Below are 21,360 nucleotides of genomic sequence, written 5' to 3'. Positions count from 1 at the left end.
AAGCAGGATTATGTGACTTGGTGATTCTTTATTTGGTAATAACTTTTCATTTAAAACCACACCTGCTTGATAGCAAGCAACTGCAGGAAAATGAAGTATGCCTTTGCTTTATTTCAACTGCATTTGTGCTCATAATATATAGACATCTATTTAAATTGCCAAACTCTGCTTCTTAATGTTTATTCGATACATTATTCAACAAAGATCACACGGTTCTCACATTGTTCCTAAAAGTGTGACACTTTTCTGGGCTGACGTGTCAAACTCGACGCCGCGAAGAGAAAAGTTTTAGCCCGTGCGCCACCAAAGGCAAATGAGTTCAGCCACAGGGCCTAACGGGAAGTGGCACCTGACATGCAGCGAGACAGTTATCAAACAGGACTACATCCCTACTTACAGGTCAGAATTAGCCGCGGTGCAAGGGGGAAGCAGGTCACGGTTTCCCTGAAAGGTGCTGCTGTGTTAGTGAGCAAGCAATTACCAGGAGAACGGGAGAGAGGGTGAACAAAATTTGCTGGAAAAGGACAGATGAAGAGAGGCGGCATATGGGATCCTTTTGGAAGAAGATCAGGCGGGAGACTGAATGCAAAATGCTGTGGTTCAGCAGCGCTCCCCGCAAATGTCTTCCAGACGGAGGAGACATCAACTTCTCTGAGGTGAGTTCATTTCAGCCTCATGTGTTCTTGAGAGACATTTTGGCACAAGATAAGTGATGGAATTCATCGTAAGATGGGTTTACAGCCTGTATGATCGACTGTAAACGTCCACGGACTGGTCCAATAAAATTAGCCTTTATAGGGCCATATGGAGCATTTAACTGGCATTATAACCACATGGTTGATCTTTTTTGTAGTAGTAGAAGTAGTAGACAATAAAATCCTTAATTTCTTGTAACTGTTTTCTAACCATTGCTAGTCATTCAGTTTGTAAGACACACACATTTGCTCATGTGTGAACACATTATATATACAAATACAGTATTTAATATCTAAATATCTACTTTTTGAGATATATCACTTTTGAACAGATATATACATCACAGAGCTTCAGTATTTATATTGTATGAATGTGTACAAACATGTCAACATTTTAATGATAGTATGTCAAATTACTCAGTTTACAGTGCACACTATTAATATAGATCAAAAATAAATTATATTTAATTAATCGTGATTAATTGTATTTCTTAGTGTGGAAGTCAAATGGGTTAATGTGAGCAATGAGATGAGATAAGAAGATAACAGGAAAATGATTTCAAAGAAAATAACATGAGGTGAGATGAGATGAGATGACATGAGACAAAAACAAGACAAGAAGAAGATGAAATGAAAATGAGGTAAGATAAGATGACATAAGACAGGCAAAACAGGAAGAAGACATAGGAGATGAAGAATACGACAGAAGAAAAAAAACATTCAAATGTGTTTAGATGGGAGCTATGAGATGAGATGAGATGAGATGAGATGAGATGAGATGAGATGAGATGAGATGATGGAAAGAAAGGTAAAATGACATGAGATAGACAAAACATGAGAAAATGATAAGACTCCAAACAAAATAACATGAGATTAAAGCAAGACAAGAAGAAGATAAAGTTGAAAGGATGATAGAAAAAGAAGAATACGTCAAAATGATGAAACTCAAAAAAAAACAAAGTGTGTTTAAGTGTTTAAGACTGTTTAAGTTCAAGCTGTCAAGATGTCAGGAATGATTGGTACGTCCTTCATCCTGATTTATGGTTGAGTGCATTCCATTTAAATGAGGTGCGGGTTTTGTAGCAGACAGTCCTGGTTTTACTTTACTACCTGGTCAGAGCGTGGCAGGCTTTAGGTGTCCTCCCTGCTCCTCACCTCTTTGTGTACGCTAAGAGATGAAGTTACGCTAAAGGACGCCTGTAAAAGGACATCTCGTTCTTCGCTTTCTTTCTTTCTCATTCTTGTCTTGTGCTCTCTTTTTTATTTATTTATTTATTTTATTTTTTTTTAACCGGGAAGATGAGCGGCGGCGTCTCGCGGACTGTGGGAGACGGAGAGAAGGACATTAAAGTGAACGTGAGTGATGTTTTAACGTTAGCTTTAAAATGTTTTGTCACGCGAGAGTTGAACCTACGTCTGAAATTCGAAGAACCAGTCGTGACGCAGCGCGTTCGAACCGTTCGAACTTGATTTTTAGTTTAATTTCACTTTGCAAAGATAACATCAGTTTATTCAAGACTATCGCGTTAGACACAGAACTGCAGGGCACATGCAGCTTTATAACCAAAGAGAAACTACTGTTTGGAGTAAATAAATATAATAAGATAATATTATATAAATAATTTTAAACGAGAACTTTCAGATGTCATGCCGTAAATTTTCACAAACAACTACAGAAAAATGGATCCAGACTGCGCATGTGGTTTAAATTTGATGATTCAGGCGCACATTGCAATGCTCAGGGGGAGACAGTTTTCCAGTAGATTAAAAATAATTCAGTAAAACACTACAGAAAAAACAGACTACAGATGAGTGCATTTATTAATCCCTGTGTTAAACAACTTCTTAACTTGATATTAAAAGGATTTAGGCTACTGAACAACAAGACATATTGAAATATGAAAGGTATTTTCCTCAAAGTTTGGTACAGGTACAGGTATAATGTGTTTTTGGAAAAAGTCATGATGTTACAGTGAGGGGTCATCATGCTATCATTGTGTTGTATTAGATAGCTGAGTGTATGGTGTGCCAAATCAAAAGAGTGTTCTACGAGGTCACAGGCCTCAAATTGCGTTCAGCTCGTCCTTTAGGCAAAGCAGATGTTTATGGTAAATTTGAAGACATTTCATGAGCTGAATTATGGAACCGAATGTGTGTTATGTTCACAAGAATGACACAAACACAAAGAGATACAGTAAATTAAGTAAGTACGGAAGTACAACTAGAAAACCTAATACCTCCTGCTATTGCTGTCGTTATTGTAGCACTGACGTGTGGTAAAAATTTTTACCATGTCCATCTCCGGTGTTGTGGTGTTTTACTTCTGTGATGTTGTGTTAACTTTTAGCAATGTATTATACTTTCAGAAGTTGCTGATAAAAACTTTTACATTTTTAAGCTAACACTAATGTTAGCATGTGTAATGTTTACTTGTGTAAGGTGAACGTCACTTGCTGCATTTTTTATCAGTGACTAGAGAGTAAACGGAAAAGAAAGAGCAGTCTGATAACTAGTTAAGAATTACATAATGTGTTGAAATAAATGATTTCCAAACAGCATTACAAACATCATCAGAGTTAGAAAGACAAAACCCTGGAGCCACTTAATATGACTTAAAAACAAAAATCATTACACTTTGGATCATATTCTAGAACCTCATTAAGACCATGACTTTGTACTCTGGATTTTTACAGAGAATTCCACGTCAACAGTTACGGAACTCGTTGGCTCCATGTCCTGACTGACAATCAAACAGTCTTCGCCGTCTTCTGTAGAATTTTCTTTGCACGCTTCCTTGGAGGTATCAAAAGTGTAATGGCAGTTAACCAAAGTAAGAAACTGGAAAGGTTTGCCAAATTAAACATTACACGTTGCGTAACATGCTCTTCCTACTTCGAAAATTCTTTGTTGTGCGTTGATGAGCTGATAAGTGTTATGATGACAGGGGCGTGCTTGCCAGGCTGTTGACATGATGGAACAGATAATTTGTTTATACGAATATATAGCTCGAAGAGGAGATATGTAGTCATTCCCCCGACAAGTGCACATTTGGAGTAAAATCATTACCTGTCGTACCGACTGAAATGGAAACTTGTTTGGAGGGGAGCTATTATTTAACAGTGCAGTCATGTGGAGTGTTTTGAGCTCATTGAGACTGTAGCGCAGACCGGGATACACCTTGATTTATGTTGTTGTGACAGTCTCTTTAACTTTTTCCACCATGGTGTTCCCTGGACCGGGCCGTGTTTGTTATTAAAACACAACCTGCTGCGATGTTACACTTAGACTCGGTGAATAGCACGCCTACAGTTGTTGAAATGGATGTTGCATTATTGTGCTTTAATTCCTTTAGATCTCATCGGGTAGAGTAACAGGATATTTAGAACAGGTTCAACTGCATCCCTGTCCGCTGACTCGTGTTTTGCAAATCGCACTCCCAAGTGTCTGTTATAAACAATGGTTGACTATTACTAATTCTACTTGTGTTATGGTAGGGCTTAAGAGGTTAAATGCTCACTGGTCACAGAAGGATGTATTGATCTCACTGCAAATATGAGCTTTGACCTCTTCTGCATCCAGTTCTGAAACGCCGGATTTTGCCTTTTTGTTCTGATCTTGACAAATGGCATCTAACGTCATGTGTGTTCTGTCGTGGCGTGACAATGTGCTGGTAAGCTTAGCTGGATTGTGATTTGTTTTAGTCAAATCTACAGTCTACTTACATGGCTACAGAGGAGAGCTGCACACTAAGCTGTTTGTGTGTGATACAAACATTTCAAATGGCGTGTTTGCGCTGCTTGCATGTCAGCAGAAATCTGCTGTGAACACATAATAGCCTGAGACATATAATGTCATTCAATTGCAATGTACTGAACTAGCGGGGACACTATTGCACAATGTTGATAATAACTTTGCAACTAGTGCCATTTATGAAATAAAATGAAAACTTTTAGTGTCTTTTAGAGTCTTCAGAACTTTAGTGTTTGATCAGTTTTTAACATCACTGCAAATCAAACATTCATTTTTATTTAATGGTGAATATTGATGACATTGTCAATAATGGTGAAAAGAATTGTGAATAATCTCAATAAATCTAAGAAACTATTGAGAGACATCTGGTTTCATCAGACAGATAATGCAAAACCTTAAAGTAATTTCACTGTCTGGCCAAAACACAAAGGGTCTCAGACATGTTGGATCTCCTTTAGCTTTTACTGTGGCTTTGTTTGGATAAGCTTCTGCAATGTTCACCAAGATCTTGTATTGATTTGTCTGACCACGGCACAAAGTGTTCTACAGCACATCCCGAAGATTCTCAATGAGGTTAACGTCTGGATTCTGTGGAGGCCAATTCATGTGTGGAAATGATGTCTCATGCTCTCTGAACCACTCTTTCACAATTGCCTTCCCTGTCTTCTTCCCCTGACGCCCCATCACTCCGAAACAGGGTAAATCTGGACTCACCAGACCACATGACCTTCTTCCATTGCTCCAGAGTCCTATCTTTATGCTCCCTAACAAACTGGAGCCTTTTTTCCAGGTTAGCCTCACTGATTAGTGGTTTTCTTAAGGCTGTTCAGTCCCAATACCTTGAGTTCCCTTCACACCGTTTGGAAATGCTCTTACTTTCAGTATTAAACACAGCCCTGAGTTCTACTGTTGCTTTTCTTCTATTTGATTTCACCAAATGTTTGAGGGATCGCCGATCATTATCAGTCAGGATTTTTTTCCGACCGCATTTCTTCCTGGAAGACGATGGTTCCTCACTACCCTTCCAGTTTTTAATAATATGTTGGACAGTCCTTAATCCGATTAATCCTTAGATGTTTTCTCTTCTTGATGCAATCCAATGATTTGGCCCGTCTCAAACAGACTAACATCTTTTCCATGACCACGGGATGTGTCTTTCCACATGGTCGTTTCGGAAATGATTACATAAATTGGGCATAAATAACTTGTTGCCAGCTGAAGGATAATCACCCAGCAGTAATTATCCAATAGGAGGCTGGTATCTATTTGCTTAGTTAAACCCAGGTGTCAATCAACCAACTATTGAACCTATACTGACTTGTTTATACTTAAAATTCATATCTACTGAAAATGAACGTGGTCACTGCTCGCGGGCCTATAATACACTTTAAATGGTAAGATAACGGTCAGATGGAGACACACTCTCAAACATGAACATATTTGGTCTGTGCAGCGTTGGACTTTTGTTTGCACACTTTTATTTGCTCTGCACACACTCACTGTGCCACTGGCCGTTATGTAAGGATGCTTCATTAATCTCGCTTATGTAACTCGCATCACACATTCCTCAGAGTGCTGCTACCTACCACTGTCACTAAACGAGGCCTTGTCCTTCCACAGCTGTATATCGGAGTGTATTTGTTAACGATTAAGTATTCAGGGTTAACCAAGTCACTCATTGAATTTGGAGACATTTTGTCCTGGTTCCAGCTCTCACCTGTGATTTTTTTTTCACAATTTCTAAAATAAAATACAAAAGCAGACTGCGTTTTACTGACTACGGCTACGGCTGAGTTATCATATAATAAAATGTAACCAGTGTAAATGTTCCCTCAGTTCTTTCCATTGTGTACATGACATCTTAGTCCTGCAGGGGAGGCTAACAACTATGTACTGGCATACTGTAGCACTGTGACTGGAGAACAATCTGGAGGAAAAAGGGCTGGGCAGCTGGCGGAGCCTCACCCAGCCATGTAAGGCAAGACAACCGTGGCTTCCCACGCACTTAGTCACACACACTCAGACAACAGAGACAGTCTGGATCGCAGCTAGAGGATCATCACCGGGGAAGAGTCCTGGACAGCACAGGTAGATATCAGATCATATGTAAGATAAAGTTAAGGGTTTCAGTCAAGGTGGTTTTAAGACGGTGGAGCGTGAAGCGCATGAGTGTACTTGGGGGTTGTTGTTTAGTTTGAATTACAGTAAAGTATTTGGTTGGGATTCATCTGGGTTTGTCTTCTCGTGATTGATCTGGGCAAATTTGGGGATATTTAAAAACAGAGATGAGACAAGTTTATTGATCCGGGCAGGGAAATAAATGAGCATTGTTAAATTTGGTTTCTTTTTGTTTAATAGAAACTGAACTCATGCGCCCTCACCAAACTTCCGAGACATGCCTCCTCCTGTTTGTCAGCTTCACCCCGTGCAACGAAAGAGTGAATCAGTTTATGTTTTACTGGTGACACATACGCTTGGTATTAATGTCTGCAATCTGGTGCCGGGGCAGGATTTATTGTTACCGAGTTTTTTTTTTAGTGTTTTATGGCTTCTCTACCTGTTCGTAGTGTGTGCCGTCGTGTTGCTTGGTAATAAAAGTAGAGTGTTGTGACTGCAGTTAGAGATGGATGGATTTCCCACTCGGCTGTGGTATTTCTTTGTGTTGTAGTGAGCCTCGACGTCTGAATCTTTTTACGTAATGTTTCCCCGGCTCAATGGTTTTGACCTTTTCAACTTGTTGGGATGAGTTAGCACGCCGACTGTTACCCATCTTTAGTTCTTTTGTATTGTTGTGTTTATTGGTCAGCACAGACAGTGAGGATTAGAAGTGGCACCGTCTGCAAATCGATGCGCAGCAGCAGCCACGGAGGCGCTTGTAGCCTGATAGCAGGGAGTGCATGGTAATATATTGATTGTGTGACGTCGCTTACGGTGACAGGATGCTCTGGTAATGCTATGATATAGAAACAAAGTGGTCTATGAGTCATTAGGTAGGGGTCAGGATCTCATCCAGGAGAGTTGACGTGATCTGCAAAGTTTTCCCTGATTAACTCCTTGTCTCTAATTTGATCTCCTCCTCTTCTGCACTGAATTACACTATTCAAGACACTTTTAGTTGAAAAATACCCCCCAAAATATCAAAAAAACAAAAATAAATAAATCAGGATTGTGAGGATTTGCTGCAGGATTTCAAGACTAAGTTTTGACTAATTAACTTTAGGCATTTTATATAGTTGAAACAATGGATCAGTTCATCCTGTAGCACTGCTCCGTCTTCCAGCACCATCGTCTGATGTGAAGACAACAGGACACCGGAGACAGAAAACAGACTCCCCCTCGGGGCTCCCTCCTGCTGCAACTTGGCTGAAAAGCTGACCTGTACTGAATAGGTGCCTCAAGTTTTTTTTGTTTTATTTTGTTCTGCACTGAATCTCCAGTAGGTTCCCACAGGTTGATTAGGAGTGCTATTGGAGGCTTGCTGGGGATCTGTGAAATAAGCTGTTGCTGCCACGCTGCTAATGACTCATACCTCATAAAACATGACCACAATGCAAAATTCTTGACGTGCCTTTATCTGGAATAATGTCACGCAATTAACAAATTACCAAATGAACAAAACAGCAGTCAAATTATTTGTTCTTCTGGTGGTTTCGTACCTTAGTGAGTCATCTGTGCCTGAACAAAGTTAATGGTTCTGATACGAGCAGCTCAGCTTTGTATTTCATTACATTAATTCAACCTGGAGGTTGCCTGTCTGATGAAATTATTTTATATATGAAAGTCTCTCGGGGATACCGCTAAACCCCGAGGCCTCTGTTTTCTCTGATCTCAGAGGGTATCTGAGGTCAGCCCCTCTAGTAGAAAATCTCCCCGCTGATCTGCGCAGAAAAGCCTCACCCGTAGCGGGGGCAGATATTTATTGCTCTGGGAAGTGCACGGCGCAGATGAAAAGGACATCGTGTACTTCAGAAGAAAAAAAATCAAGTTTTCTCATGCCCGTGCAGCGGAGAGAAGGTCTTGACCTGTATTGAGCTCTGATGACTGTTGCGTGTTGTCAATACATGCATGCCTAGGTTGTTACATTATTACTTCAACAGCGTGTACCGATTCAACGCTCAATTTAACTTTAGAACACCAAGTACGAGCCAGTCAGCCTGTAATGACACATAATGAGGCCTTTTTGTGGGAGTGGTTGTCCAATCACCTGCCGGAGCTGCTCTCATGGGGCCGCGATGCTGACCTCTCCGACACCCGGCCACTTCACCGCATGCAGTCGAGGATTTGTGGTGGCTTTGTCTGAAACGCGCGAACACACTCGATGGCTTGCGTTGGCGTTCAGCGCTGAGTTTTTAATCGCCTGGTGACATTCCAGCGAGCTGCTTTGCATATCTCTTTTGTTTACGCCAAACACACTGCTGCCGGTGCTTCCAAGCCCATAAAGAGCAGGGAACAATGCACAGATTTTTGGAACGGCACCTGGGCAAGCTTCGGCAGATCTCCTAATGTCTTCTGACGTCCTGTGGTCGATTGCCCCTCAGCCACACGCTCGAAATGTAAATAAAGTTAGTGCCAAAGCCATGCAGAAGAATAGCGTGAGGATGGCTGCAGAACGCTATGTTTCAGAGTTTCAGCGACTCCCAGGGCGTGTCTGCACCACAGCTCTCTCCGTGAGAGAGAAACCCTTGAGGCTCTGCTCCCTCAGATCGCAGAGCGAGACGTTGGCTTGGCTGTCACCACCTCGGCGCTGATGGTTTTCAGACCACGCTATTATGCGCACAAAGAGCTGCCAATCAAGCTAAATCATTCAGCCTTTGTCTGAGGGAGCCAAGCAGAGACTGGTCGCTTACGCAAGCAGCTAAATGTCTTCCTCGCATTGTGCTTCAAGAGTTGTCCTACATTGTTCTACCGTGCCACACACCTCTGTAAGCGTCTGCATCACGGTTTATGAAAGGCGCGGTTCCACATACACTAACACCCGTATCTGTTTCTATGGATTCACGCACAATATTTTTGTCGGTCTGCAACTTTAAATGTAGGTTTCTGCACCTTATAAGGTCAGTTGTGTGATGCAAGTGTCGCGTGTTAGTCATTTCCAAATTGATGTGACCTCAATCAAATAAGTATTACTTGGGTGGCATCGTTAACACCTTTTACAAGGAAAGAATGAGTGATTGATCAGTTAAATTAAGCACCTGCAGTTCCTAGCTATTGAACTTGACCTTGTTACAAAACAAATTATTGAAATATTTTAGTAGTATTGATTTAAAGGTGTGAACAGTTCCTTGGTACTACATTGTGTCACGAATGTGTGCGTAGAAGTGCGTGCCCTCGAGGTTATTGTTGCGGCATCGCCTTAAAGCTCACAACAGACTGCGGTATGTGGCGCAGACGAGGAGAAGGTGTCTCTGTTGAGTGTTCACCAATCGGCCGCTGTCATATTAAAACATACTGTCGCAGAGATTCACGGCGCCCGTCAGTTTCCCCCCCTCAAGTCCCACTCACCTGGGAATCCCGTTAAAATGCCTTTCTGACGGAAAGTAAAAGAACGTGAATGTATTTTTACGGCTTTTTCCGAGGGAGGTTTCAGCTTCCACCTGCGTGACACCACGTTCATTGGTGTCATCTGTAAACACCTGCGTGTTTTACTACGCTGCGTATCGTCATGCAAGTCTGGCAGCTGATTTTCATCTAGCGTCTTTTCACTGTTTGTTGGTTTATTGTTGCTAAAAGCAAAGACAACAAATGAGATAATTACAGTCCAAACATCAACCAGGTAACTTGTTTTTGTCTGTTTTTTGCTTCTTTGTTTGCAGCCATCTAATTTACTTTGCAGCTGACTCGCACGCAAAGTTTAATTAAGGCTGCTGGTGATCACAGCAGAACTACAAATTATACAAGTATTTTCATATGCACGTAGCCACAGTAATGAGTGATGGTATTAATTCGGTCTTTTCCTCATTTGCTGCAGGTTTGAGGCCTATTACTCGCATGCGAGAGTTTCAGTGTGCCGCGTACGAGCTGCTTTACGCCCAGACGCATGTATGAGCACGCACATGTACACGTCTGTGCACAAAACCCTAAGATAACCAGGAGGCAAGGATTAGTCAAAGTGTAGCCTGTGATAAGACGATGTTACATAACTCACCTGGTGTCCTCCACCTGAAATGGATTTAAATTTTCAAAGGACCGTGTGATTTGTTGTCTTTGCACATTCAAAGGAATTCCGACCTCCTCTGACTTGTCTGGCTGCTTCCAGGGGCCAATTATGTGTCGTTAAAAGGAAGCGTTTGTTTGCTTTGAGGGGGAATTGATGGGCTGGGCGTACAGTTGTCACATTATCCATTAAAATGTGCATTTGTTTACAAAGAAAGAAGCCGTGAAGAAGTCAGAATCCAGGCAAGGGATTCTAAAGTCTAAAGTGCATATCTAAAGAATAGAATAGAATATGCATATCTATATAAAAGAAATACAATGTCTAGAATAGAATAGAATTACATAACTGTACATCTCTCATCTGGATTTTCCCAGAACTGCCGGTGTGTGTGTGGTATTGTTGCTGCTCCAGACTACTTTCTATGATAACTCACTTTAAAGTGACTTTGTGACAGCATTGCAGTTTTGCAGAGTTGCAGTTGCGTTGCCGAGGCAACGCAACTGCGAGTGACTAAGGAGTTACTAACGTGCTTTCCATGGTGGTATTTTTGGCCTGGGCTGGGCCGGGCTGCACTGGTTTCATTTTCTCCAGTGGGCAGAGTGTGTGTGTGTTTGGTCAAAATCACCAGACTTGGCCTCGTGGTTTCCATGGAAATGTCTCCGCATTGTGGGTTGCTAGGTTTTCCAGCATGGAAATGCGTGGCATGCAAAGAGGAACTTCCGTAGCTAATGGAGAAGTTTTATGGCTGAAACACCCTCTTTCTTTCTTTTTTTCTTTCCTTCTCTTCCTTCTCTTTCACTTGTGACTTTCTTTTTAAGCTCCTCTCCTTTCTTCCCATTGGTCGTTGTGTTTTTTTTGTTTTGTTTTTTTTTTCTCCCATAATCCCCCAATGCTCCGGTTAGTCATGTAGTTCCCCTTATCCTCTCATCTTTCATTTCAGAATCGTTGCAGGCGGCTTAGAGTCGCCATACGAGATCAGGACCAGTCAGGCGTCAGCTCAGAGCGACACGGCAACAAGGTACGAACTTTAACAGAAACAAAAAGTTTTCTCTTCTTGTTTGCCTCTCGTTTACTGATAGAAAATAAATCTTTTTTTCTACTGACTGTAGGAGAGCAGTATAGCAGTAGTGTTGCCACAGAAACCTGAAGAGCAGAAGGAAACTCTTAAGCTCATCAGTCCCACAGAAGAACAAGTTGAAGTCATCAAGGTATGATCAGCTCATTCTGCTATTTTTAGCTGTATATACAAGCTAAATAGTATAGTATTTTCTAACCCGTTGCTTGTGTTACTCAGGTTTACCTTGAAGCCCGTCCAAACACATCAGAGAGCGTGAAAATGCTGACAGACGAGGTGTCACAGATTCAGGAGGTCAGAACTGAACTGGAACTGAACCCTTCTTCATTTAGGAAGAAGGGCAGATGTCTGCTTCCGCTTAATAGCGCTTTTCTTTCAACGTAGTGTGTGTGTGTGTGTTTTCGTTCCTAGGTGAGGTACTGTCTGAAGAATCTGAGGGAGCAGATGGCAGCCAGACAGAACAACAACAAGGTACGCGCCCTCTGCTTTGAATATAGCGCTGAAACCTAATAGACCAGCATCGGTAAATGAACCGTGATGATCCTCGATTTCAGAAAATGTTTCTCTAATGGGTGGAATCCAGTCAATAGAATAGATAAAATTAGACAAAACAAATGACGGAAATTATTGTTTTTCACTTGAGCAAGAATTTCACATGGTTTAGACTGGCTGAAAATATTTGGAAGAAAACAAGCTGAGAAAAATATTGCCTCATATGTCAGGTTTAACGTGTGATGTTGTTGACTATGCAGCACCTCTGGTTAATTATTTACACTAGTTACTTACATATTAATGAATTACTCTTCTAAAAAGTATATTGCATGTTTCAGAATGCTTCACAGTAACAAAATAGAGAACAAGAAGCATTTGAAACACTAAGAAGAAGTCTGAGTAGGGTACAACCAGGGTCTTATGCCCTAAGATGCACTAAACTCAAATTATCCAATGCCTTGAAAGTATTTCACTACTAATTAACCGTAGACCTGCTACTGCTTCTTCCCTCAAACAAGAATACAAACTTGTGCTTCCGTAGTTAACTTCGCTGCACGTTTGTGTTTTGTGAGTAAAATTAGAAATGAATCACTTACTCCACTAACCTCATGCTTCTAATGCCCTTCAGTATCCAGTCAATGGCTTCAAAGTCAACGCGCCCCGCCCCCAACCAGTGGTCACCAACGGAAACTCCGCTGTCACTGAAACTCATGTAAGCTTGTCGCAGTTTAGCCTTCTTATTCTTTAGCCTTAAAAGTAACCAGTTATTGCTAACTGCTTACATTAGCTGTAGTTTCGCTGCAGCGCCTTGGATTATTTACTGTTGAACAACTTTCTCAATGTGCTTCCATGTGATTTACTCGTGTCACTCCACTAACCAGTTGCTGCTCCTTTCTGTTCAGTATTCAGCCAAGGTCATCAGACTCAACATGCCCAGCAGCCAACCAGTAGTCACTAACGGCAACGCCGTCCACACTGACGCTCATGTAAGTTTCGTCCCCTAACGTCTTCTGTGATCTGATCATTCGTCCGTTTAATACAAATGAACCAGAGGACACAGCAGAAGTCATTTTCAATTAGCGCATTACAGATTCTGTTCGAAAGACGTGGCGGCACATCATTCACGATGGGCAAAAAACAAAATAAATGTCTGGGCCCTTCGGGTGTTTCTCACTCACATCAACCTTCCGCTGCCAAGAAAACGCTACCATGCACTCTGAAGTTCAAAACAAAGCTCACCACACACGCAGGGGCTCACTTTCATCCTGACTCACAGCACACCACACCACCACTCTCATATTGTGTTTCCCATGAATTATTCCGCAGCACGTCATGACACCCACTGCAATACAACACCACTATCTTTCAGGGCAGAAGTGTTGAGCAGGGAGGGAATGTGTGTGCTACCCATAAGCAGTGACCTGTATGTGAGGTATGAAGATAAGCGAGGGTCAGTTTACCCTGCCCTCCTTTCTAAATGGTGTCAGATTATATGGCAAAGCAAAGTGCACTGTTAGTCAGGGAGGAAAAACACTCCCTTCCTAAGAAAGTGCCCAGAGATAAAAAGATTATCTGTTCACGGTTTAACAGCGTCTCATTGAGATCTTAACGCGAGGCAGGACCGGGCCGCCTTTCTTTTTTTTTTTTTTTTTTAACACTCCTTTTATCTGTTTGTTAGCTCCCACCTCGCCCTGAGGTTCACGCAGTTGGTGTGATTAAGCCTAATTGAGCCTGTCACTTCCTGTCTGCCCCTACTCTCAGGTCGAGGATAATCAGGAGGAGTGCGCGAGGCTCAGGGAGGCGACCAAGCGCCTGTACGCGCAGCTGAAGGAGATGGAGAAGCAGCATCAGGAGGAGGCGGACAGACTGCAGGTCAGGGGATGAGCAACACGACACGACTTCCTTGCCGCAGCTATGACTCAGCCCCTCCGCTTCCTTTCCACGTGACGATTATGTGTCAGCGTTGACTTTGGGTTTCACTCCTCATCATGAGATCGCCCAGTGTTTGGGTTTTAGCTCCGCTGTGAATTAACCAGTCAGGGCATGTAGGGACACTGCCCATCGTGTTGAGCCTGCTCTGTCATGTGCTCAGGGGTGTGCCTGTGCCAGTAACTATACTCAATTATTTGTTCATAGATTCTGGTGAAACGTACAGACCACCACAGAGGGAAACTAAACCAGGGCCTCTGACACGTTCAGCGACTTGTTGACGCTGCCTAGAGTAGTTAATAATTAAGTTTACTGTGATTAGACCACATAAACGTTTCATGATATAGTTTTCCTTCTGTCAGCGGCTTCTCCCATTCCTTTCTGCAATGCATTGTGGGAGTACAGCGCACATAAACTATATTCTCAGAGAAAAGAGGACTTTTTTTTTTATTACACATGCTGATATTTAATATCCTGAGACCCTGTGTCCTCATATGGGGACGTAAAGTATCAGGTTTGTGGCAGCTTCTTCTGCTTCATTTAGACCAGGCGTCTTCAACAGAAAGATTAAGTAGGGACCCCCCTACCTACTACATGTGTTCTATATTAAACTCAGCTTAGTCCTGTTTATAAAAATATATTATTATTATCATTTTGCATTTAATATTAAGCTATTCAAACAATGCACAGGTTGTTGGTGACTTCTTTATCATATACAGTGAAATAATCCCCAGGTCCACGTAAGAGGACATAATGGAATAATTTTGGAATAATTTTCCAAAAACTATGTCTTGTTCAAAGATGACGCTTGGTTTTTGTACTTCTTAGGTCCTGCTAATCCTAAATACCTTGGAGAAATTAAAAATGCATACACATTAAACACCTATACCCATCGCAGAATTAGTATTTAGTCCACATTTGGGGTGTGTCTCATTTAATAATGAGCAAAATAAAGTTGCTACAGTGAATCATTAGAATAATAATTTACTTTAAAGATAACTGCAAACATCTGAAATGCCACACAAAGGAGTTTGGGGAGACAGTAGTAGGTTATAAACTTTAACTCCTGCCATTATGTTAATGAAGATTATTATGAGCAATTAACACTCTCAAAGCAGTGGTTTGGGTAATCTGGATAAAGTGCATTTGATATTGTTGTGACATTAAGTCTTGAGCTTTGTCAGCTGACTATCACGACTAACAGCCGCTCTCGCTCCGCGGTTCCCCTCGCAGGCAGAGAAAAACCAGTGCCAGGGTCGTCTGTCCGAGCAGTCGGAGCGGCTGCAAAAGGCCGAAAAGCAGTCGGAGGAGAGAGGTCAGCAGGTGGAGGAGCTGCAGAGGCTGCTGGAGAGCATGGAGACTGAGAACGCCATCCTCAAAGACAAGATGGCTGCAGGGGAGGCGGAGCTGCTGCAGCTTAAAGCGGACACAGGGAACGGGGCAGACAAGGAGCAGAGGTAAGATTGATCAGTCTCTTAAAATCTTCCCATGTTAGTTTGACTTAACTGAGTTCTGTTACAGAAATATATACTAATATATATACTTTTTTTCCCGTTTATTTTTAGAAGCGCTGAGCTCGAGAAGGAGGTGGCCGTCCTGAAGGAAAAGATTCATCACCTTGACGACATGCTGAAGAGCCAGCAGAGGAAGGTCCGCCACATGATCGAACAGGTATTTACGCTCGCACGGAGGCTGCCTGCTGTAGAGATGTAGTGCAGAAGCGCCCGCGGTCACCCCCGCAACGCAAATGAGCTCGCAAACACACAAGAAGCTATCAGTGAGGAAATTAGATCTCGAGGAGGCATTGAGAAGGATTGATGTGAGGGAGCTGAGCCGAGCGGAAATGTGCGGTGAAAGGAAACTCGCTGGCCGTGAATAAATAAGTGATGATGCATCTGCTTCAACTACAAAAAAAAAAAAGGCATCTCCCATAGTTTGTTTGTTTGTTTTTGTCTGTAATGCAGCTGCAGAATTCCCGCACGGTCCTCCAAGAGAGGGACAGAGCCATCAGGGATCTGGAGGAGAAGGTGGCCTTCCTGGAAGCTGAGGTCAGGAGCTTCATACTCATTCATTCAGATTTCTGACATCATACACAACATATAATGAGTAAAACTAAAAGCATAATTTTTACACTAAATACTGTAAATCTTTAACTTGATCTTTGTATTTGCGCCAGAGAAGGACACCCTGATTAAAAGTCTTCAACTGTTTTTCCGTTTGCAGAACAGAGAAATGCATGATCACATGGAGTACTTCCTGGGAGGCCAGGACTCTCTGGGCTTTAACAATGAGAACAAACCAGAGGTCGTGTACAGGTGAGGAGTCACTTCCTAATTCTTCTCGTGTCCTTACTCAAAGATAATTTAATCTCACACTTCGTTCTGTTTTTATTTTCCTCTTTGTGCAGCAAACCGCTTACGCCCACGACGCAGACCAACAAAGTGCTCCCGTTCATCAAAGTCATCGAGATCAAATCCTGATTGAATCAACGGCCAAAGAATGAAGATACTGTGTAAATATACTGTATATCTCATATCCGTGGATGCAGCATGTTTTAACCAACCGACCTTATGCACATCGGTCCATTGTTAGTACCGCGTATTTACTTTTGGGGCACAAAAAAAAATTGTGTTTTCTCCGACTAATACAGTAGGAGGAGAAATCCTAAAAAGGACACGGGGAAGTTGTGATGATATATGCATAGACACAAATCAGGATTTGTCAGGAAGTCTTCAGGAAGTAAAGGCAATAGCAAGAGTCCTATTTGAACCTTTAGCTTTCTCTGAAGCAGAATTCAGAATAACGTCTTTCAACGGGTCAGCATGAAAGGCCAGTAGATTAAAAACGTTTCTTATTATTGTAGGTCAAATGTATTTAGAAGGTGTGTATTTCCAGCTCAATCTGCTAATTCACAATCCGTCGGGGTTCGGGGTCAAAATCCTGGTGCTTTGCGCCACATTGCCAACGGCAGGCGAGCGGTTGGCTGCGTCTTCATTAAAACGTGATTATTTATGTTTAACTAAAGTATGTTTCATTGGAGTGTGTCAACTATAACCAGAGTAATAATTCTGTCTTATGCTTTGAGTTGTGCTGGGAAATACTTATTTTAATTACTATCTACTCTGCCAAGCCGTGGTTCAACGTGCAATTCGTACAGGTCTCTCCTGTTCTGTGCTAAAAAGGTTTCATATTTTACATTATTTAACTGTTTCGCTCACATAATCATGCAATCGTTTGTATGTACTTCGCCTTTTCTTTCCGTAAAATACTTTTCTTCGCAGTCGTGGCTGTACATTTTTATAAATATTCCTCTTACTGTGAACACTGTAGATAAACTGAAGTTTAGTGTGTGTCATTTTAATATACTTTTTGTTCAGTTTTATTTAAAATATAATAAAAGAACTGGTTTATCCGACTCATTCTTTGTGTACTTTTTATGTTTTACAAAAACTTGAATCGTGCCTTTCTACTGCCACCTAGTGGAGATGTTAAGGAAAGTGACTATGAAGAAGAATTTATTTTTTTTATCTCAAACCACAAAAAAAAAAAAAAAATACATAAATACAAATCACACAGCAGCAATTGAATAAGTTAGCATTGTCTGTACAAATATTTTATATACATACAAAGGTGCAATTGATCAAAAAGTAGTTTTACAGTTGGACTTCTGAGAAAAAATAAAAATGAATTCAGTTGAGGTGAATAATAATTTAGGTCCAAAATAAGAGCAAAGGCCTCGGAGTAACATCTGCCTCTAAAGGGTGCGTCACCATAATAAGAGAAACTAATCTTGAGCGAGCTGTTATGTCCTTTTTTTAGTGTGACAAATTTTAATTGACACTGTCCGATCTGAAGTCAGCTTCTGTAAGGACATTTTCCCAAATTGAATTTGTTGGTCTGAGCTCTGTTACAACGTTTCACTGTTTCCCAGGAGGCGGTGTAATGGATTTCCTGACAGTCTATGATCTCATTCCCATTTTCTCTGTTGTGCCCTCTCGTCTCCGCTCTCACAGCCCCTGACTGCCATCCAGAAATTGATCTCAGCGCACCATTTTGAACGTGGCCTCAATTCCTAAAATGAATCTCGAGGAGAGAGGAAGGTGACTGAAGAAGGTCCTTTACGAAGACTTTTTCTCACCCATGATGTATTAGAGGAGCAGAACAAAATCGGCTCTTAATTCAACCTTATGAATCGAGCTGAAGAACATTTACAAATGAGGTTCACCTGGCAGACACAGCAGAGGGCTTTAACAAAACAATGGCGCCACGTGTCATATTTAATTGACCGCACCAAAGCTACGATTGTCTCAAATATCCCCTCTTTTTTGCGTCTCTTCTCCGTCTCCTCACACGTGTGAGGGACTACGGTGCGAGGAGAGGAACTGAGAATGCACCAAGTTAGAAGTGAGAAGAGGGCAGAGCCTCACAGTGTGCTCTCCAGAGTGTTGTAGTTGTCTTTGAAACTTTTGAGCTCCAGGAAGTGCTTGGGCCTCTTGCTGCGCTGGCCGGTGGAGGGCAGGTAGGTGACCTGGATGGTGGAGGGAGTGCTGCGCACAGGAGAGCCTGTCAGGTCCTTGGCCGCAGACTGGTGATGCTGATCCAGGCTGGTGGTGCTGGAATAGGCTTTCACCCTGAGGGAGGCGAGAGATAAGCGGGATTAGCACACGAAAGGTTTTACTGCGTAAGATGCACATGCACGAATATAACACAAGCACACAAATGTAATTGACTAATGCATTATGTGTTACCCAGGGACATTACTTTGCATGCATGTACTGTACATGTCCATAAGGTAGATTGCCAAGAACAATTACTAGCTCCATTTTTTTTAGAAAGCTTTTGAAGCCTTGCCCAGCCCTGGAATTCCTGTTCCAACTATGCTACAAGACTCAACAATTTCATGTCTGGACCAGCACAGCAGCACTTACACATCAGCCAGTTCATTGAGAGCTTGTTGGTACTCAAGAAACTCAGCTTCCCCAAACACCTGAAAGAAAAAGTTTAAATTCAGATGAGCCATAACAGACAATGGCATAGCTATTACAACGCTCTTTTCAACCCTTATACGCACCCCGGTCCCGTGGCGAGCGCTGTCGTAGCCTTCGAGCAAGCGGTCGATGAGCGCACTGCGGCTGCTCTTGATCAGAGAGTGGGAGTTGCGAAGCTCCATCAGCCAGCTCCTGAAGCTGCGTCCGGTAAACGCGCTGGGACAGCGACTGATCTCCTGCAGAGGAATCCCTGAGGTCCAAAGAGGAAGAAACAACAAGTGAAAGTTAGAAAAGCTGTAGCAGTACAGCTATGGGTGACATTGACTCACTGTAAAATTTTGTGAACTCATTCCGCGTAATACGTAATTTCAAAACAGACTTATGATGATGATGCACTTTCAGAATCAATATGTTTGGGCATCAAACTTGATCTCTCACCAGAGTCTCGGATGGCGTCCAGGGCTTTCATTCTGTACAGGTAGTTGTAGCAACCTTTGAAATATAAACAAGTTCATGTTATATTAGAGAACGAATAGACTTTGAAAACCAAATTAGATGAGCTGAATGGTGACTAACTGATCTGTGATCCGCGCCTCAGCCGATCGTCCTCCTCTGACAGGAGACGAGGTTCGAAACGGATCTCTTGGACCTTGGACAGCCTGGAGTCAATCTCTTCCCTCAAACCCTGCGAATAATGCATCAAGAAAATTTGAGGACTCGTGGGCAGATGATGTATGTTCAAATTTGACTTAACAACTCTTACCACAGTGAAAATAAATCCATCCTACCTTAGGTGCGTTGTGGCCAATAGGTGCGTGTGGTCCACGACGAGATCTCATTGCAAAACGCATGATTTGCCTTTTGACGAAGATAAACAGCAGCACAAACACCTGCACACAACAACAACAAAGGTGGCGAGGTGGGGTTAAAGGTCATCATGAGCACCCAACCGAGTGCTAGCCATCAATCATAACTGTAACTTACTCACCAAGCTCCCATATGCCATAACCAGAACAACATTAACCCCAGATAATGGCGACGAGTCTGCCATGCTGCCCGTCCGTGCGCACGGTTTATCTAAAGGTTGATTAGCGAGCTAGGAAGTCAAACGTTGCTGTGTTGCTACATTAGCATGGTAGCTAACAGTCGCTTCGTGTTGCGGAGGAATTGCCACCGTTGCACGGATGAGACATTTCCTATCACATTACAACTTTTAAATTATGCTATAAGAATAAAATAAACCAAACCGCGACCGAGATGATGCTCCTATCATGTGCGATATCACGAAGTTAGCCTGTGTTGGCTAGCGAGGAAGGGACAGGACCATAGTGACAAGTGATGCGTTACCGTAATAACCGTGAAAGAAGGACAAGACAAAATGAGTAACCTGCTACTAAACTGTACTGACATGTTTTACAAAAACATTTTACTTCACAAGTACCTAAAACTTACTTTTTAGTGTACTAGTGTATTTTATTATGTAAAATCTTAGTGGGCGATTTTGGATTTAGATTTTTTTTATATATTTTTTTTTTATATTTAACTTATACCCTGAATAATTTCTTCTTACCTGATACTGTTATGTCATTATTATTAGAATACATTGACGTTATTGATGAGATAAGATTATATTTTTATGGTCTTTGTACACTGCAATATACCAGATCAATCACACATAAATTAACATTCATAAATTTGTTTAAATTAATATATATCATCATATCTAAAACATGCACTCAGTGCCATCATATACATCATCATCAGAAATGTTATTGCAGTTTAGAAAAAAGATGCACACATTACTATTGCATTGTCCATGTGTATCAATTAATGTTGGTGAATATTTATCTTTTTTACATAACACATACTATTTATCTATCCAATTGTATTAGTAGTTTGTGTATTTATGGCGTCACAAAATGTGATATAGTCATATTACATATTATTGTCGTATATAATAGTGTAGATGGATACATTCTTTGTATTATTCAATCTTGTGACATTTATATTTACATTATATAAAGTACAAACAGCCTGTTTTCACATTCCAGAGTTGCTCAGTTGAACACAATGCGTAATTCATTTGTCATAAAACAAGATAAGATAGGAAAGATAAGTTACGTTTATTTGTCACACGCACAGTTAAACACAGAACAATGCGCAATGTAACTTTTGTACTTGCAGCCAGTAGTGAAAAAAAAGTAAGACAGAAAAAAAACAGTACTAATTTCACACAGTGATAAAAAATAAAATAATGTAAAATATAAACTATAAACT

The 21,360-nt window shown here is 41.5% G+C and overlaps 2 protein-coding genes across 4 annotated transcripts; one reads left to right on the top strand and one right to left on the bottom strand.

Annotated features, from left to right (window-relative positions):
• Positions 1 to 486: 486 nt before the first annotated feature.
• On the top strand, positions 487 to 17,510 carry tuft1b (tuftelin 1b). Of its 3 annotated transcripts, XM_047605505.1 has the most exons (14): positions 489 to 656; positions 1,995 to 2,051; positions 11,540 to 11,617; positions 11,709 to 11,807; positions 11,894 to 11,968; positions 12,086 to 12,145; positions 12,795 to 12,878; positions 13,069 to 13,152; positions 13,928 to 14,038; positions 15,329 to 15,552; positions 15,661 to 15,766; positions 16,060 to 16,143; positions 16,319 to 16,410; positions 16,503 to 17,510. In XM_047605505.1, exons 1-14 carry the CDS (start codon positions 546 to 548, stop codon positions 16,573 to 16,575), a joined length of 1,338 nt encoding a protein of 445 aa, XP_047461461.1. In that variant the 5' UTR covers positions 489 to 545; the 3' UTR covers positions 16,576 to 17,510. The 3 variants fall into 3 exon arrangements, with proteins under 3 accessions (XP_047461462.1, XP_047461461.1, XP_047461463.1); XM_047605506.1 differs by lacking the exon at positions 12,795 to 12,878 and having other exon boundaries at positions 487 to 656; XM_047605507.1 differs by lacking the exons at positions 489 to 656; positions 1,995 to 2,051 and adding an exon at positions 6,385 to 6,533.
• A 172-nt stretch (positions 17,511 to 17,682) lies between these two features.
• LOC125020199 (protein C1orf43 homolog) lies at positions 17,683 to 20,617 on the bottom strand. The gene is made up of 7 exons (XM_047605508.1): positions 20,072 to 20,617; positions 19,872 to 19,973; positions 19,660 to 19,768; positions 19,522 to 19,575; positions 19,167 to 19,333; positions 19,024 to 19,082; positions 17,683 to 18,726 (listed from the first exon to the last, which is right to left on the bottom strand). Exons 1-7 carry the CDS (start codon positions 20,132 to 20,134, stop codon positions 18,519 to 18,521), a joined length of 762 nt encoding a protein of 253 aa, XP_047461464.1. The 5' UTR covers positions 20,135 to 20,617; the 3' UTR covers positions 17,683 to 18,518.
• Between the last annotated feature and the right edge of the window lie 743 nt (positions 20,618 to 21,360).

Source organism: Mugil cephalus, chromosome 14 (assembly GCF_022458985.1).
Source record: "Mugil cephalus isolate CIBA_MC_2020 chromosome 14, CIBA_Mcephalus_1.1, whole genome shotgun sequence".
NCBI classification, from domain to species: Eukaryota; Metazoa; Chordata; class Actinopteri; order Mugiliformes; family Mugilidae; genus Mugil; species Mugil cephalus.
Note: the sequence above shows the minus strand (reverse complement) of the source record. Positions and strands in the feature narration are given on the sequence as shown.

What these genes read in the sequence shown, in the direction of transcription:
- tuft1b (XM_047605505.1), top strand. Translation starts at nt 546, where the DNA reads ATGGGATCCTTTTGGAAGAAGATCAGGCGGGAGACTGAATGCAAAATG. An exon ending in CCGCTGTCACTGAAACTCAT is followed by an intron (nt 12,879 to 13,068) that starts GTAAGCTTGTCG and finishes CTTTCTGTTCAG; the next exon opens with TATTCAGCCAAGGTCATCAG. An exon ending in TCCGCCACATGATCGAACAG is followed by an intron (nt 15,767 to 16,059) that starts GTATTTACGCTC and finishes TCTGTAATGCAG; the next exon opens with CTGCAGAATTCCCGCACGGT.
- LOC125020199 (XM_047605508.1), bottom strand. Translation starts at nt 20,134, where the DNA reads ATGGCAGACTCGTCGCCATTATCTGGGGTTAATGTTGTTCTGGTTATG. An exon ending in TTATGGCATATGGGAGCTTG is followed by an intron (nt 19,974 to 20,071) that starts GTGAGTAAGTTA and finishes TGTTGTGTGCAG; the next exon opens with GTGTTTGTGCTGCTGTTTAT. An exon ending in CTCAATGAACTGGCTGATGT is followed by an intron (nt 18,727 to 19,023) that starts GTAAGTGCTGCT and finishes CGCCTCCCTCAG; the next exon opens with GGTGAAAGCCTATTCCAGCA.